The 15578-nt window shown below is 45.7% G+C and overlaps 1 protein-coding gene across 1 annotated transcript in view; it reads right to left on the bottom strand.

Moving 5' to 3' along the window:
- Positions 1-15578, bottom strand: part of Elovl2 (ELOVL fatty acid elongase 2) — a 40036-nt gene that overhangs the window by 4210 nt on the left and 20248 nt on the right. The window contains exons 2-7 of the mRNA XM_055595221.1: positions 9721-9784; positions 7368-7555; positions 4648-4725; positions 2708-2879; positions 865-989; positions 264-398 (exon numbers count right to left, since the gene is read on the bottom strand). Of these exons, the coding sequence (XP_055451196.1) occupies positions 264-398; positions 865-989; positions 2708-2879; positions 4648-4725; positions 7368-7555; positions 9721-9784 (762 nt within the window). The remainder of the gene's footprint in view (positions 1-263; positions 399-864; positions 990-2707; positions 2880-4647; positions 4726-7367; positions 7556-9720; positions 9785-15578) is intronic.

Genomic DNA, 15578 nt, shown 5'->3' on the forward strand with positions numbered 1-15578 from the left:
TGAGCTCCCTGGCTCCGGGTCACGCCTGTTGAGCTGTCAGATGTCAGATTTGGGCAGTATGGTGCAAATGCACAGGTAGACATGGCACAACTCAGCCTTTCTGAACAAGCTCTCACTCCGCAGAGGCCAATTGGACTGTTGGTGGGTTGTTCTCGGAGCAGGAGGATGGGGGGGGGGGGGAGTTAGGAGGTGCTTTCCTTCCTCATTTGCATCCCGTTATCGTAAACACTCCGTGAGCTGGGACAGTTTGTCCCCTTACTTACCTGAATGTAGAAGTTTAAGAAGAGGATGACCAACGTCATCATGTAGGAGGACTGGAAGATAAGACAACCAAAGGGGAAGCCGCAGGGCTTCACCACAGCGCTCAGCGTGTGCGTGATGGTGAGTACAAACTGCACCTAGAAGGCAGAGAGGGCTGCAGGTGAGAACAGACCCACGGGCAGGTGGGCTCCGTCAGTCACGCATGGCTACTGTCCTGCTATCGTCTTTCTACAGAAGCAAATCAAGAAAGATGCCTTGGATATGCACTATCCTGACTAGAAATTTCATTTGAAATTATGTGTATGTAAATTTGTCTGTTTTCTTATGGAAAAGTAGCAGTTAACATGATGTTGATTAAAATTATATAACTTGTACATTAGTCTAAAAAGTGTGCATTGGTTGAAAAGTATTCATGTATCTTTAAAACAAAAAAAATTCCCATTAGAAGCTAACTGAATACACAATAGATATGATAGTGGCCGGAGTACGGTTCTTCAAGGCCATGATAAAGATGAACGGGCAGCCTCATCACAGAGAGGCCAGAGAGGCCTGTGCCGTCATTGCGTGTGGGCCACATGGAGAAGCAAAGGAAGGACGACATACCAGCTGAGCCTGCGTGAGGTACTTCTTCCACCAAAGGTACTTGTGCATGGACGGGAACACGGAGAGCCCATAGTAGGAGTACATGAGGATGTGGATGAAACTGTTCAGGGTTGGTCCAAAGAAGCCTGCGGCAGTGGAGGACCTGAGTTAGTATTCCCAGACAGCGAGGTGCTCGTGCCTCCTCCTCACGTGATGCTCCCTGTATCCTGACAGGCAACAGCATTCACATAGAGCATCAACTGCCGCTGTCTCTCTGAGCTTCAGTAAAACCTCCTAGACGGAGGTGTGAACCAGGAGAGGTGCTCGGCTGCTTTGTGTCTGCAAAGGGCTTATTCTTCCCAGCTAACCAGTGAGGCAGAGAAAGGTGGGCTCAAGTCTGGCGGCAGAATCTTCGTGACAGAGCCTCTTGCGCCTAGCGGTAAGCTATTTTCTCCTTTTGAGACCACGCAAAGCTGTGGTGGACTGCTGTATGAGCTAAAGAGCACTGCCTACTGCTACTGAGTTGATTTAAATTTTTTAGCCCCGATTTCTCACCCCACGTTAATAACCTAGGTAACTGGCAAGCAAAAGGAGCAGCAAGATTCATACAGTAAGCACTCGGCACATTCTGGCCAGAATGTGATATGATGCTTGGATTTCTATGGAAACACACACTTTGGGAGCTCTCAGCACTGCAAGATGAGTGATATTTGCCCATCTGGTTTCTTTCTGAGTAGCTCTATACATAAAAATTTTTGTAATCATCTTGGAGATCCAGTATAAATGTTCACAGGACCACCTCTGCACAGTGCAATGTAAATTTTGAGCCCCCTCAGCTGTGGCAATGCTCCTTTGACACTCACTCACCTTCCTTAGCACTGAACTTCTACAGTGAGTCTGCCATCTAAGTGTGAAGGCCATCTGTCTTTGTGCAGTTTCGTTCCTTGCACTGGAGTTTCCACTTGCACCTTGACAGCCAGAATACTTATGTAAGTAAGCACCCCACTCCCTGTGAGCTGTGAAGCCATTGCAGGGTGATGCCACCAGGTGCTTACAGTGAAAGTAAAATAGGACTCAAACAAGATACCATGAAAGGCTAGGGTCAGCACTACCTCATGAAGCTCTTGCTTCATGCAAAGGACGTGATATAGACGAGCGCACTAGTTTGTTATAACGTGTGTGCATGTATTTGGGCAGGCATGAACATGGGTTTTGAGACAGGGGTTTGCCGTGATGCAGCAGCTCCTACCCAGCCTGCCAAGTGCTAGGACCGTAGGTGTGCACCACCACATCCTGGTTTTTTTTGAGACAGGGTTTCTCTGTGTAGCCTTGGCTGTCCTAGACTTGCTTTGTAGACCAGGCTGGCCCAAACTCAAAGAGATCCACCTGCCTCTGCCTCCCTGGGTGTTGAAATTACAGGGATGTGACATCGTGCCTGACTTTTTTTTTTTTTTTAAAGTTGAACACTAGTGGTTTGGTGGGTCACACAAAGATGTCTTAATTTTCCAGAATGTGAAGTGAAGAATCCATAGCACAGAAATGATTTCTGTGAGTCACAGTGAGGTGATGGCTGTGACAGCTGTTGCCTCAAGGGGCAAGTCCTGCCTTCTATGTGCCTCTCTGCCCATGACAATTGGTAGATGGTATATAAACAAATTTTTAAACTTAAGGTTCTGCTCAGATTTTTCCAACGTTAAAGTCCAGAAACCAAATAGCCGCTGGCAAATGGGCTTCCTGTGGTGACAAGAACATGGCTTTAAGGGTTCCCATCTCTCCTAATCAGCACATCCTGGGGGCCCCAGAGGTGCACTAGTGGTCTCATGAGACTCAGTCCACAGAACCAAGAGTCACCAAAATTACTTACTTTGACCACAAGGTATCCAGTTCAAAACACACCACCAGATGTTGAACATGGAGGCATGGTGATAGACGTGAAGAAAGGTGATCTGGCTTGTCTTCTTTCGAAGAACAAAGAAAATCGTGTCCAGGAATTCCACTAGTTTGGAGAAGTAGTACCACCACAAGACCTTGGCTACCTATAGCACGTTCAGGGAGGGAGAAAGGAGCCAGTGTAGCACAGCTCTGCTCCACAGCGGCAGTCTGCCGCCCACTGTTCCCGGGAGAGCACTGCCCACCTGCTATCTTTCCCTCCTGTCCCTTCTGACTCCATGTACTCCACCCCTCTCTACTAGAGGATGGGGTCTTTCCCAAACATGCGTCCAATCAAGCTACTCCTGCACACCCCCAAGTCCACTGTTCCCCACCTTAGGACAGAATCCTCCACTACCCTCCGCCAGCATCCTGCGAGGCTTTTGTGAAGCCCAGAAATAGTCTCATCAGCCTATGTGGAACCTGAATCTCTCTCTCCCCTGTGTCTAACACTCTCCCTGTCTCAGGGCTGGCACATTTTAGCCACCCTTTTACCAATCCTCCTCTTAGTAGCCACCTTCTTCTGGGAATGTTGCTGGCTGCCTCCTTCTCAGAACCATTTACAGAGCCAGGTTGCCTTAACTAGACCTCTACAGTCAGAGCTCTGAACGCCCAGTGATGCTGTGACTCCACCAGAGTTTCACAGCAGAAGTGGATGCTCTCTTGTTACAAGGGGATGCATTGTATCTTTGGGAGATGCAAAATGATCTTCTGATTTTACTGTGACTTACACATTTCTTTCCTACCTGGAGTTTCCCTCCTTGTGTATTTGGAAATAAGATGTATGTTTAATTCTTTGCCTTAATTTTTTCCCTGCAATGATGTGGTGGTGTATCAACTTTAAGAGCTAAGAGTGAGAGTCTTTCTCTTCTTAAGGTTTAATCTCTTTTCAAGATGGGTCCTGTAACCATGCCTGGCCCCAATGTGTATTCCTTTGCTGAGGTCACAGGACATCCTAGAGTTGTTTTCAGCACATTGTCTGACTCAAACCTGGAACTGGCCATGGCCCTAAGAACCCTTGTCCCTTTTGGTAGATAGCAGCTCTGTAAAGTCAAGCTCAGTGCCCTGGGCTGTCACAGACTGCAGAGGCCTTTTCTGTAGACAAAGCTATGAAATATGACCCCTTCCATGAAATGAACTGTGACATTTCGAGTTTGCATCTTTGACTAGTGGGTTTAGTTTTCACTACTTTGAAAAACAGAAATTTATCCTGCAGTTTCCCACAGATGTCTGAAAGCAGCAATGCATTTTTATTCATAAGCAACAGCAGCAAAGAATTCTGCTAAGATGCTGCTCACCATGGCTATCTGTCCGCTGTGGTTATCCTCTCCCTGTGGTAATTTCTGTCGAGTGCCTTTCTGTGCGTGTGAGTTCATTTACCTTGCCTTGCTTCCCTTTAAAACTTAATTTTGTTTTACAGTTTACATAAAGGGACGATTCCAAATCAAACACAGCACAAGGCTCGCTGAGAGCACTGTAGCTTCCATCTTATTCTTCTCGACTGCTACTTCCACAAAGGAGGCCATTTTAACTAGCTGCTCGTTTCTCCTACCACCATTTCTCCTTTAGAAAGGAAAGAAAACACACACCCTTCCTCATAAAAGGGCATTCCTCATACAAAGTCTGCAAGTGGCTGGTTTTCACTTCAATATTTCCTGAGGCAGCAGAGACAGTTCTGAGGGTATGATGGGATCTATTTTGGGATCTCTCTATATCTGTGAGAGGCATCCATTACAGGGACGTGCATGGTTCATCCCCTGGTCCCTAAGACGTGTGTCTCTAAGTCCATCAGAGCCAAAATCTCTTCCTTTAATCCCGACAAGAGGTAAAAGGGAAAGACTGCTCCTTTTCAGTGGAAGCACTTCTCAGGCTTACCCGGATGTCACCTTCTCCTGCACTGTCTAGGTTCTGACACTGCAAGTTGTAGCCTCCTTCCCAGCTGGAGAGGATAAGCTGCCAAGACAGAGAAACACAAGAGGGTGACGGGGTGCATAACACGTGCCGCCAGCTCCCCCTCAGAGTCGGGGCAGAAGCATCCCACAGTCTGACCCGGTCTCATCCTGAAGCACCAGCAATGGGTTAACTCCCGCTGCTGAGCGATGACTGCATTTATCCCTTAATGTAGTTTTCTGTCCACTCAGATCACCCAGAAGGATGAAGATTGTTCACTTTAGTAAGAATTATTTAGCTTTTCTCTGTGACACAGAAGTATAAACAAATGTGAGAAAACTACACTAAAATACCTCTGGTTTCAATAATTTTATGGAATGTACATTACAATTATACAGGTATTAAAAGGGGTCAGAAACTTAACATTTTCTTCACTGTATCTGTGCTACTTGATAATCAAATTTGCATAACTGAAACCTATATTCCCTGCTCTTCTCTAATAAAAGGCTGCCTTTTCAAAAGCCCATCATTGAACCATCCTTGTTCCTTCCCCAGGGACAGTGAGTACCAGTGATGAGTAAGTGATGGGCACAGGGCTGCACAGCCAAGGGGTGGCAGAAACATCACTACAGTTCAGTTTCTAACTCAGTCTTTTCTGTTCCACCTATGACATGAAAAACAAGTCTATTAAATTCTTCATTGAAAATTCTATATAGAAGCAGCTCTCTGGCTGTAATAATTTTAAATTCTAGGATATAAGGTTTTTCCAGGAAGAGACCTAGAATTTTCTTCTGCCTTAACGATCCTGTTGTTTGGAACCTTGGTCTCTTCTTCACAGGTCTGATGTGGTTGGTGTCCTCACATCTGACAAAACCACCTTCAGGTAATGTGCTTGTGAATCAGGTCCCCAGAAGCTTTCCGGGCTTTATGTCCCTGTCCCCTGATGTCCACCTGTGGCATCATGGAGACCTGGGACCCACAAGCACATATATGCCTGTGTGTGCCTGTGTGTGTAAACCGGTGCAGTTTTCATACCGAGAAAGCCACACTGCACACGAATATTTAAAACACCTGAAGAATAAAACTGAGCTGAAGGGTTAAGTATGCGCTTTCTACACTAACAATGCAGTGTGGGGTAAACGCTTAGCGTGAACAGAGGCATTCGGTTTGTCTAGGACATGTCCTGTGTTAGCCAGATGTTTTTAGACTGTCAATCCTGTTGTACCTATCTAACCACTAAGGAACTGTGTGGCAGAATTAAGCAGCAGGCCTCAGGAAGCTGCCTCCTGGGTTACGCATAATCCTCTAACTGGGTTGGGTACCAGAGCCCATCCAATCTAACCTTTGTACTGAAGAAAATTAAACAAGGTTGTCAAATCCGATTAAGCTTAAGCTGATATGGACTTAGTAACTCCAAAACTCACCTAGAGTCCATTGGCTTCAGCCCTTCCTTCCCACCTTAACCCAAGCTACTTGCAGCTGCAGCCAGCAATGTTGTTTGCCCGACCTCCCACAGGACTCTGCTTGCTCCAGATCAAGGGAGGTGCTCCTTCCCTTCAGCCATGTAAAGAAACTAATTCTAGCCTGGCATGGTGACACACACCTTCATTCCCAGCATTCAGGAGGCAGAGGAATATGAATCTCTGTTGAGTTCAACCTGGTTTACACAGTGGGTTCCAGCATAGCCAGAGCTACATAAAAAAAAAAAGCCTGTGTCAAGAAAAAAAAAGAAAAAAAAAAACAAACTAAATCCATCGCTTTATCTGACTAGCTCAAACCTATCATGCTAAATACACTTTAATAAAGAACGTAAAACTGTACTTTTGGTGTCAGAAAACTCGGTGGTCGCCTGTGTAATGAGACACTGAAACTGTTTACATGGTTTTCCTCCCCCAAACTCCACCCAGCAGTGCTTCATTTTGGTCACTTATAGCACCTGGTGCCCATTGTTAAAATGATACAGATTAGCTAATGCACAAAATAAGGTCACAGTGAGAAACCTGCATTTTAAGATAAGAATTTACTCTTGTCTAAAATTCATGAATAGTAGAAAAGTCCTAGTTGCTAGGACTAGCCATTTATAACCCTTATCGATGGCTTTATGCTAGTTTTTCCTTAAAAATGATTGCCTCTCCCCTTTCTGCTCTTTAGCAAGTTAAGTACTTTTAAATTTCTCCCTGTATTACAACAAAACTCCTGGTTGTATTGGCAAAGCAGCCAGAACTTCTACCTGTGTGTTGGTGCTTTCCAGGATGGGACGCAGCTAAAGGATGAAGGCCTGGTAGGCAGCTAGAGCCGACTAGGGTCAGCTCAGGCTTGCCAGCACATTCCAGAGGCTGGTAGGACTCCGCACCTCTGTACATAAAGTGCATGTGGAGTTTGACTTTTAAAATAGAGCAACCCTCCTATTAGGAACATACAGTATGTAAGAGAAGAAGAGTAAGATATGACCTTCCAAAGCTGCTTCAAGCTAAATCATGAGTCTAGTCTTAATTTGGCTAAGGAACACAGAAACAGGCCCCAACTCAAGACAGAAACCAGGGCTTCTGAGACTGGTCAGGAAGAGTATCAGTGTGTGAACAACTTTCTCCGGTTCTTAGAGTGTTGCCACACTAACTGCTACCTTGACGGCACTGGAAGTCACAGCTGACAAGTTCTCAAACTCAAGTAGTTGCTGAGTTAAGCTAAAGTGCAGTGACACTTACCTCCACCAGCATATAAGCAGAGAGAAATGTGATTCCAAGGTTATACAAGGTGAGGATTCCCCTGAGAGAAAGAGCAGGCCTGTTCTTCATGTATTTGTTACCCAGCCATATTGATAGCAGATATGTGATGGTAAGGATAAAGGTCGGAAGGTAAGAGTCCAACAGGAACCACCCTCGAACGCGAGGATCTGGAAAGAAAGGCTTATGATGAGGAGCCCAAGGAGTGATGCTCCCACGCAGTTAGGGATACTGACAACAGGCTGCGCAGTGGGCACCCTCATGCAAGATGGATGTCCTAAGGACCCCAGTGAACGCTGTGATTCCTGCCCTCACTGAGCACTCGACATAACTGGCACCAGTTGCTTTTCTTTCCCTGAACAAATTCACTGACTGCCTGGTTCTTTAGACCTCAGCAAACTCGGCATTGGAATTTTTCTTAATAAGGTGGGAACTTCCACATTTTCACTTCATGTTTTTTCCTTGTAGTAACCAAATCGCTAGTATTGCTAAGTAAAAACAGGTTACTTTGATACAAACCCTATGCTACTGTGGTCTTGACAACCAAAAGGGTAGTGGGTCGTAAGCATAGCATGGATACACTGGACAAAAGGATAATTCAAGTTCCAGAATGGACAGAGTACAACATGCTCCTGAAAGCAGTATGTAGTTTTAAATGTACAATTATTTCCTTGTGAAATTTTTCACTAAAATATTTTGGGACCATAGCAGATTGTGGGTGACAGAAACTGCAGGAACAAAGCTTCAGATAGAGATACTTCACACACACACATACATATATGCACACACGCACGCACACACGAACTCATGCACAGTAGAACAATACAATGCTGAGTTAAGCAAGCTTAAGTGCATGCTATCCAAGCATGCTACAGGTAAAGGTGATCATAACTGCTGCAGCAAAAACATGGGGCAAGTGTTTACTCTGTTGTCTCTGCGGGACTTGATTAGTGTTACTCTTTGTCTGTGTCTGGCACAACCGGCAGTGTACTGATAAGGTGCGCACAAGATCAGAAAAAGCTGCAGATGCCTCTCAAGTCACTAGGCGTGGCACACACTTTAAGGAAGGGACAAGAATTCTTGGTGTGACTGTAGTAACAATTCAGTGATCAGATTGTGAATGTTATACTCTCCCTGCTATGGAGCAGGGCAAACCACTGCAATCCTTTCCTCCACATGACCCCATGTTTACATTAACTCCAGTGCCCACCGATAGTGACAGCAAAGTTCAGCGTGAGCTTAGTTCAGAGATCAATGTTTAACTCTCTGCTGAAGGAATCAAACAGAAAGCCATGGTCCCAAGAAAGCACAGCGCTTGTGGCATCCTGCGGCATCCTGCCTCTGCAAGAGCTATGCTCTCCAATCTGGGCTAATTCCTCCCCCACTTCACTAGAAGTACAAGCAGGGAGGGCAGAGGTTCCAGACAGACACACTGGCCTACCACAATGGCTCATCAAGGGGAAAGAGTAGAGAACCCCCTCAAACTACACAGTTTCTATTAAAACAACAAAAATCATTCACTTCCAACAGGTTTCACTGTCTCATCTGAAACTGGGGAATGGTCCAAATAATCTCCAAGTTTGTATAAAGTTGTGAGAAGGAAAACCTCGGTCTCCCCTCTTGTCTTCACAGTCGTAAGGAACAAAGGATTTCCCACAACCAGGCTCAAGTGAAGCAAAACCTCTGTCTAGACTTCATCTAGTCAAAAATAATCAGTTCCTCTGTTCCCAGAGCTGTTTACACCCTAGCAATAAATGGACAGTCAAGTCATGGCTCCTGTTCTCAATAGACAGACAAGTGGCCATTGGGAAGCCTGTGCAGGAGAGAAATGAGGAGACAGGAGTCATGAAGTGCAATAGAGAGGAAGCCATCCAAGAAAGACTGGTCTCTTTCAGCTGGCATCTGCAATAGTAGGAACTGACCAGAAGGGGAGAGCGGGAGACATAGCAGAGAGAAATTCCAAAGCATAGGGAAATAGCAAATAAAACAAATTTATGTATTTGAAGAGTCAGAAGATGTCTGGAGTGGCTTTATCCATGTGAATGAGGAAATCAGACTGTGACTAGAGGCTGATGGGTGATGAGAGCAAAGGGACTACTAGGCTTCACAGCTGATACCTTGGAGGAAAACATTGCATTTCATCTGCCCCTCATCCCAGGAGACAGTGGGGCAGAAGAAAGGGGGCTTCTGCCATGTTGGGAAAGGAGCACCTAGTACAAGGCAGTTTACAGTCCATAAGGATAGGCATTGTACTGTTCTCAGAACCCCAGGGACAACTATCCTTTCCTCCATGTAAATGGCATTCTCCCTGTATGTTTCCAAGCAGCCCACTCACCTCTTGGTCCAAACATGTTGTCCAAAAGAGCATTGACTTCATCATCAAGGGCCTTCAGGTGCTCCTGAAAGAGAGGGAAAATTAAGCAGCCTTTTCTTTTTTAAACTCTCAAGCCAGCACCACCAACCTGTAGCTACTGGATCTATGAGGGTATCAGCCTCAGGGCATGTAACTGCAGACTTGCTGTGACTAACTTGCAAAGACTGTGGTGAAAACAATCACTCTTTGTGTTTCCTCGGGTAAGAAGAGTCCCAAAATGGATTGTGGACTCAGACACATGGGGTCACTTTCCTCAATTCCATTGACCTCTAAAATGCTTAGAAGCAAAGCTGTTCTGTAAGCAGCTTTCATGGTTGTAAGAAAAGCTGCTGTAGGGAATGGAGAGTCTGGGACTGTGGGACAGAATCAGTTTTAAACAGGGACTCAGCAGCAATGTGCTTCACAGAGCCAAACCTACTTGCTTTTCCAGTCCAGAAAGAAAGTGAGCTTGGAGCTATTTTTCTATTACATCAGCACTAATTAACCTGGTTGTCTTGGATTAACTCTTGTCATACAAACTCAGATTGGGGCTAGGCGGTTGTCGATAAGCATCTTAAGGTGAACACACTGGCTGCCACCGTGACCTCCCTCTTGCACTTGCTTGTCTTCTCAGAATGGATGCTCACATCTCCTATCCCTACTACAAAGGTCTGGAAACCAGCCCCTGCCCTGCCTCCTTCAAGCAATGGGAGATGAAGACAGGATCCAGGGTTCTGGGAAGGAATCTCAGATGACTTTGGCAGCAGCTGGGCATGATGTCTCACACAGAATGAGCTCCAAAGTCAACGTGGACTGCAGTCATGGCTTCTAAATGCTCTGTCACTCAGACAGGTCAGGCTCAGAGAAGAGGACGGATGCTCTGGCATCTGGGAAGAGGACCTGTACATTTGTGACTGAGTCCAGCTGTTGAGACCTAGTCCTATTCATTCTTTGATCCTGAAATCTCAAGTAAAAATGGGTCTTCAAGGTCCCTGCGGAAGCTCCAGAGGGAGGCTGCAGAGTCGACAGCATTCATGAGCACCCACTATAGCCAGCCAGTGAGGTAGAAACTTTATCTTCCTTATTTCATAACGTCTCTGTAAAAGGCATTTTGGCTAAATCAAGCTTGTAAAAACTTGTATGGCTCCCATGTGGAACATTTTGGGAGAAGGACGAATTTGAGAAAGTACAGTGAAGTGGCACCTTGGTAGAACAGGTGTAAGTGGTTAGTGTCGGGCCTCCCATTCTTCAACAGAGAAGGGCGCTAACCTCACAGATGGACTCACGGCAGTTGCCACATCATGGACAAATGTTTAAACTTTTTCAGTTTGTTTGCTAAGGTTCAAAATCCATTTTCTAAAATTTGCAGAGCTAAGAAAACTCCAATTAGTAGGTACAAACTCATAGTTGCTGTAAATTTGCAGAGATTTACTTACAATGTGGAAATAAAACAGAACACAGGAAGGAAGAGCAGAAAAGAATAAGGAATAGAGGGAACCTGGTCTTCCATCCTTTGTGACACACTGACCAGTGCAAAGTCAGGGTGCACGGTCCTTGTCTTCACCGAACTCTCAGTCTAGAGAGTAACTCCTGACTCCTGGGATGAAAATGTTAGGAGGCTGTTAGAACTGTACTAGCGAAGGCTTTAACTTAGCCGTCCTTGAGAAACACCAGGAAGAGATGAGGCCCCTGCTGAATTCTGGACCTCTAGACATTGTCTCAAAGGGGAGAAGGAAGGACATTCAGGAGAGTCACGGGTGCAGGCACACTGAGGTACAGCTCAGTTGGGAAACACTGATGATCAGGGTCTCTAGTGGCTCATATGGAAGAAATGCAGGCAATGCTGGGAGAATACTACGGTGGCAGAAAGCAGATCAGTGTTTGCTTGAGAACCACGGGGAGGGGGTATCCTTCAAAACTAAGGACACGCGCACATACACATAAGGGAGAGTCTGTAGCCAGCAGGACTGCACTTCAGGATACGCTGAAGATGTCTTCAAGTGAAAGAAAAACGATGCCACATGGGAGGTTGAGTTTAGAGAAGGCCATGAATACCATAAGTGAATCTAACTGAAGAGCCCCACCCCAGCATACCCTAAGCAAGCTGGGCTCCCCACCCAGTCCTGTCCACTATTAACTCAGTACCCCTCATGCCACCTCTACCTCCATGCTCACCTCACCTTGACCAGCTACAAGCCCTGGCCAAAATCTGCTCCTACTCCTCCATTAGGATGAAGGGCACCTGGAGGAGTGGTGTCCCATCCAGCAGCTCCACTGTATGACTACAGAAACCTCGGCAGCTCTCTTGAAATACCCTCAGCCTAGCCACTGGCTTCTGCGAGCACTCGGGGAACCAGAGACCAGAAAGAGTGAACTTCGTTCTCTGCCATTTATCCCTAGCTGCACCAGCTGGAGGTCAAGTCAGACTTGCTGTCTCAAATGGGGGCTCTCTCCTGGTCTGTTCCTGAAGTCCATGGTTTCCCGGAAGAGTGCCACATGTTGAGAGCCTCACTAGACCAGGGGTACCTCAGAGAAAACTCCATTTGGCCATTACCATCATAAGTAAGAGCCATTCTGTGGAAGCAGAGGCAGGGGGCTGAAGACATGATCCCTGTGTGTCCTGCTGCTCTAAATAAAGGACTAAAAATCTTGTCTTGCTTCTCCTTCCTCTTCTTTCCACTTCCCCTCTTCCACACTTTTATCTTTTGTTTTAGGCATTTTACAGGTGTGAACACACACGTTACAGTATGTGTGTGGAGGACAGAGGACAAGATGACAGCTTGTGGGAATGCAGGCCCTGCTATCACACTCAGGTTGTCAGGCTCCGCAGCAAGCATCTCTGCCTGCTGTGCTGCCTCGCTGCTTCTATGTTACAGATTTCAGTGTTTTTCTACAGTGGCGTTATCTTGTATTTTAAATGGTGATTCGGGATCTTGGTGTTTCTTCTGTATTGTTAGCAGAGTTTTGCAGAATGGTTTAAAGATAGAATAGGCGGTTTCACCAAAAGCTCACCACTTTCCCAAACAAGCACATTAAGACCACAAAGCATGATTATGTGTGAGTGAAGGGTATAAACATCTTTTCTTCTCTTATTTGTTTCCAAATATAGTAATGCTGAAGAATTTAGTGACAGCAAGTCAGGAAATGGGGTGTGACTCCAATGCCAGAAACATCCCAAGAGCCTCAAGCCAGAGCTGATATTGTAGGGAACTCGGGGAAAATGTGTCCCATCAGAGACATGGGACTGTGGAACGTGAGATCTTTACCTTATGCCCAGGGCTCAGCATGACTGTCAAACACTGAGCATGTTGGGCGCCTCCTCAAGATTCTTATCCTTTCTCCATACCACTCAGGGGACTGCAGTAAGGCAAACCAAGGGATATCCTATGCAAAGGACCCCAGCTCCTTGAAGCTCATTGGTAATTATGAGAGGAACTTTTTGGCACTGTCTTGCTAGGCAGTGCAGGCTGGCCTGGAACTTGCAGTCCCCTCATCTCAGTGTCCTGAGAATTGGAATTCTAGATGAACACTACATGCTTGGCTCAGAAACTAGCATTCCTACTTGGCATAAAAGCTGGAGAATTTTAGATCACACAATTGTTATCAACTCCTTTGGCTGGCTGGGCCAGAGTTCAGTGACCTCCATCTGTTTTTCACAACCTTCCCTGTGTCCATGTCCCCATGTGCACTCTGTCCTAGGCATGACTGTTACCAGAGTGATCCGGCTGCATCGTATGCTTCCTCTGTGCCACTGCAAGGATTCTGCTTGCTGATGCCTGGATGCCTCTTGGCACAGCCACATCTAATGGGAATAAGCCAGCACAGCTGTTTGACAAAGCTCCAGCAAAGCTGAGCCAAGTGATGCAATTGAGATAGTGCATTCTCCCACTTTTTGGCCTTGATTTCCAGGTGACCATGCTTGCCGGGGGCTTTTATTATTTGTACAACTTGTGTATATTGGATTGAAATTTCTTATGAATCATTTACACCCTCTCCCAGGAGTACTGCTTCTAAGCCTCCCCAGGAATGCCCTTACCACCCTACCCCTCCTGCTTCTAGGGAGATATCCTTATCTGGCCTTACTTGAAGGCCTTGCTTATGTCCTAGAGATTGTGACTCAAGTAAGTATGCCCAACATCATCTTATGGGGATCTGACTCAAAGATGCTCTTGGAACATCTGTCCCTGAACTTACTAAGGAACAAGATAATCAGAACAAAGTAAACTTTAAAAGATAAACTGTTCTGTAGGCTAGAGAAGTTGGCAGCAGATCAAATTAAAAGCCTCTTCATAATGGACAAAGAATGATGTGGATAAATGATAAAAGAATAAAGTATTAAGGACCCCCCCCCCCGTAGAAAAAGTGAACACATACAGGGCCACTGAGGTGTTGTATGACCAACCAAGGAACAAAAAAATACCAAGGTTAGACATATGAATGAACTCTACAAATACATAAAATATAAACATTGTATTATGGCAGAAACTGAATAATAACTCCAGCATCTTTGGCTTGAAGACTTTTTTGGGCCTAATAGCAATTAACATTCTGACTATTAAAAGTTGATAATGCACTGCTTGGGACATGGCAATCTATTCAGGCTGGCTTGGAGATTTTCTTTCTGCCTAGTGCCCTTGAAACTGTAAGAACTATCAGCCTGAGAAAGGCTGTCATGCTTTGGAAAAATATGCCCTTGAAACTACAATATTCTTAAAAGTTGGGTTGAGGGGTTGATGATGGAAATGATTGTGAAAGATATTCTGTTCTGTCATGGTTTACCAATGATGACTAAACTTAGACCAAGCAGAAGTTAAAATACATGTCCATGGACAAAAATGATATGATGTATGTTTTGGAGCAACATGCGTTTATCTATCCCAGCCTACTGAGTTCTGCATAAATAAAGAAGCAACCAGACTGCCAGTCAGTCAGGATATAAAACTCCTCCCGATCCCCAGGCCTGACTCATTCCTCCCTCATCTCTCTTGCATCAACACTTCTTCAGGCCCTGACCTCACCCGGGGCTAGACCCCGGCAGGCAGCTTTTTAAGTGCATTTTGTTTCCTCTGCATTTCCCTTCTCCCAAACTGCTCAAAAGCCTCTTTGTCTGGCACACGCTAGGAGTTCCATAGCATTTGTGGAATGCCTCTCTTAATGAATGAGGTCTCCTGTCACCCCAGGACTGGGGCTATTGAACTATGGGGCTCCACTTGTGACCTTTCCCTTTGACAACATTCTTCTTGGCAGGTTTGACAGCATAAGGACTGGGCATTAGGAATTTGTTTTTGGAAAGTGAAGAATGGATCAGAGAGGAGAGAGAGCCACTGGAAAGCCTCCAGCAAAGCATCAGAGCGATGCTGCAGCAGTAGGCTGTGCTAAATGTTAGACATCATGTCGAATGGAAACTGCCAGCCAGGCAAACTCTAAACAGCATTAGGAACTTAACCCAAGGATTTCTAGATTCTTGGCAAGCCCCATGCTGCTAAACAAATGCCCACGGCTCCTCGTCTTTTTTATTCAGGACTTTATAGCCATCAATGTCTAGCATACTTCCAATAACGGGCTTTAAAGAACAGTTTTCTCCAGAGCGCCGGGGCTTGCATGTAGCTCTCCGTCTGTTCTATCTTCATGTGCTGGAGGGGGAGAGCTGGCTTCTCCCCCTGGCTTCCACCATCCCTGTGAACTGGTGGGACCATCCGCCCTGCACAAGACCCACGCAATGTTCTGAGCTGTATTCAGGCCAAAGAGGTAGATTGATGGGGTGGCCAGACACTGCACTCTGAGAACAGAACACGGACTTGAAAATATACTCCTAAGGCTTAAATGATATATGTATTAAC

This window comes from Psammomys obesus, unplaced genomic scaffold, assembly GCF_907164565.1.
Source record: "Psammomys obesus unplaced genomic scaffold, mPsaObe1.curated_primary_1811, whole genome shotgun sequence".
Lineage (NCBI taxonomy): Eukaryota > Metazoa > Chordata > Mammalia > Rodentia > Muridae > Psammomys > Psammomys obesus.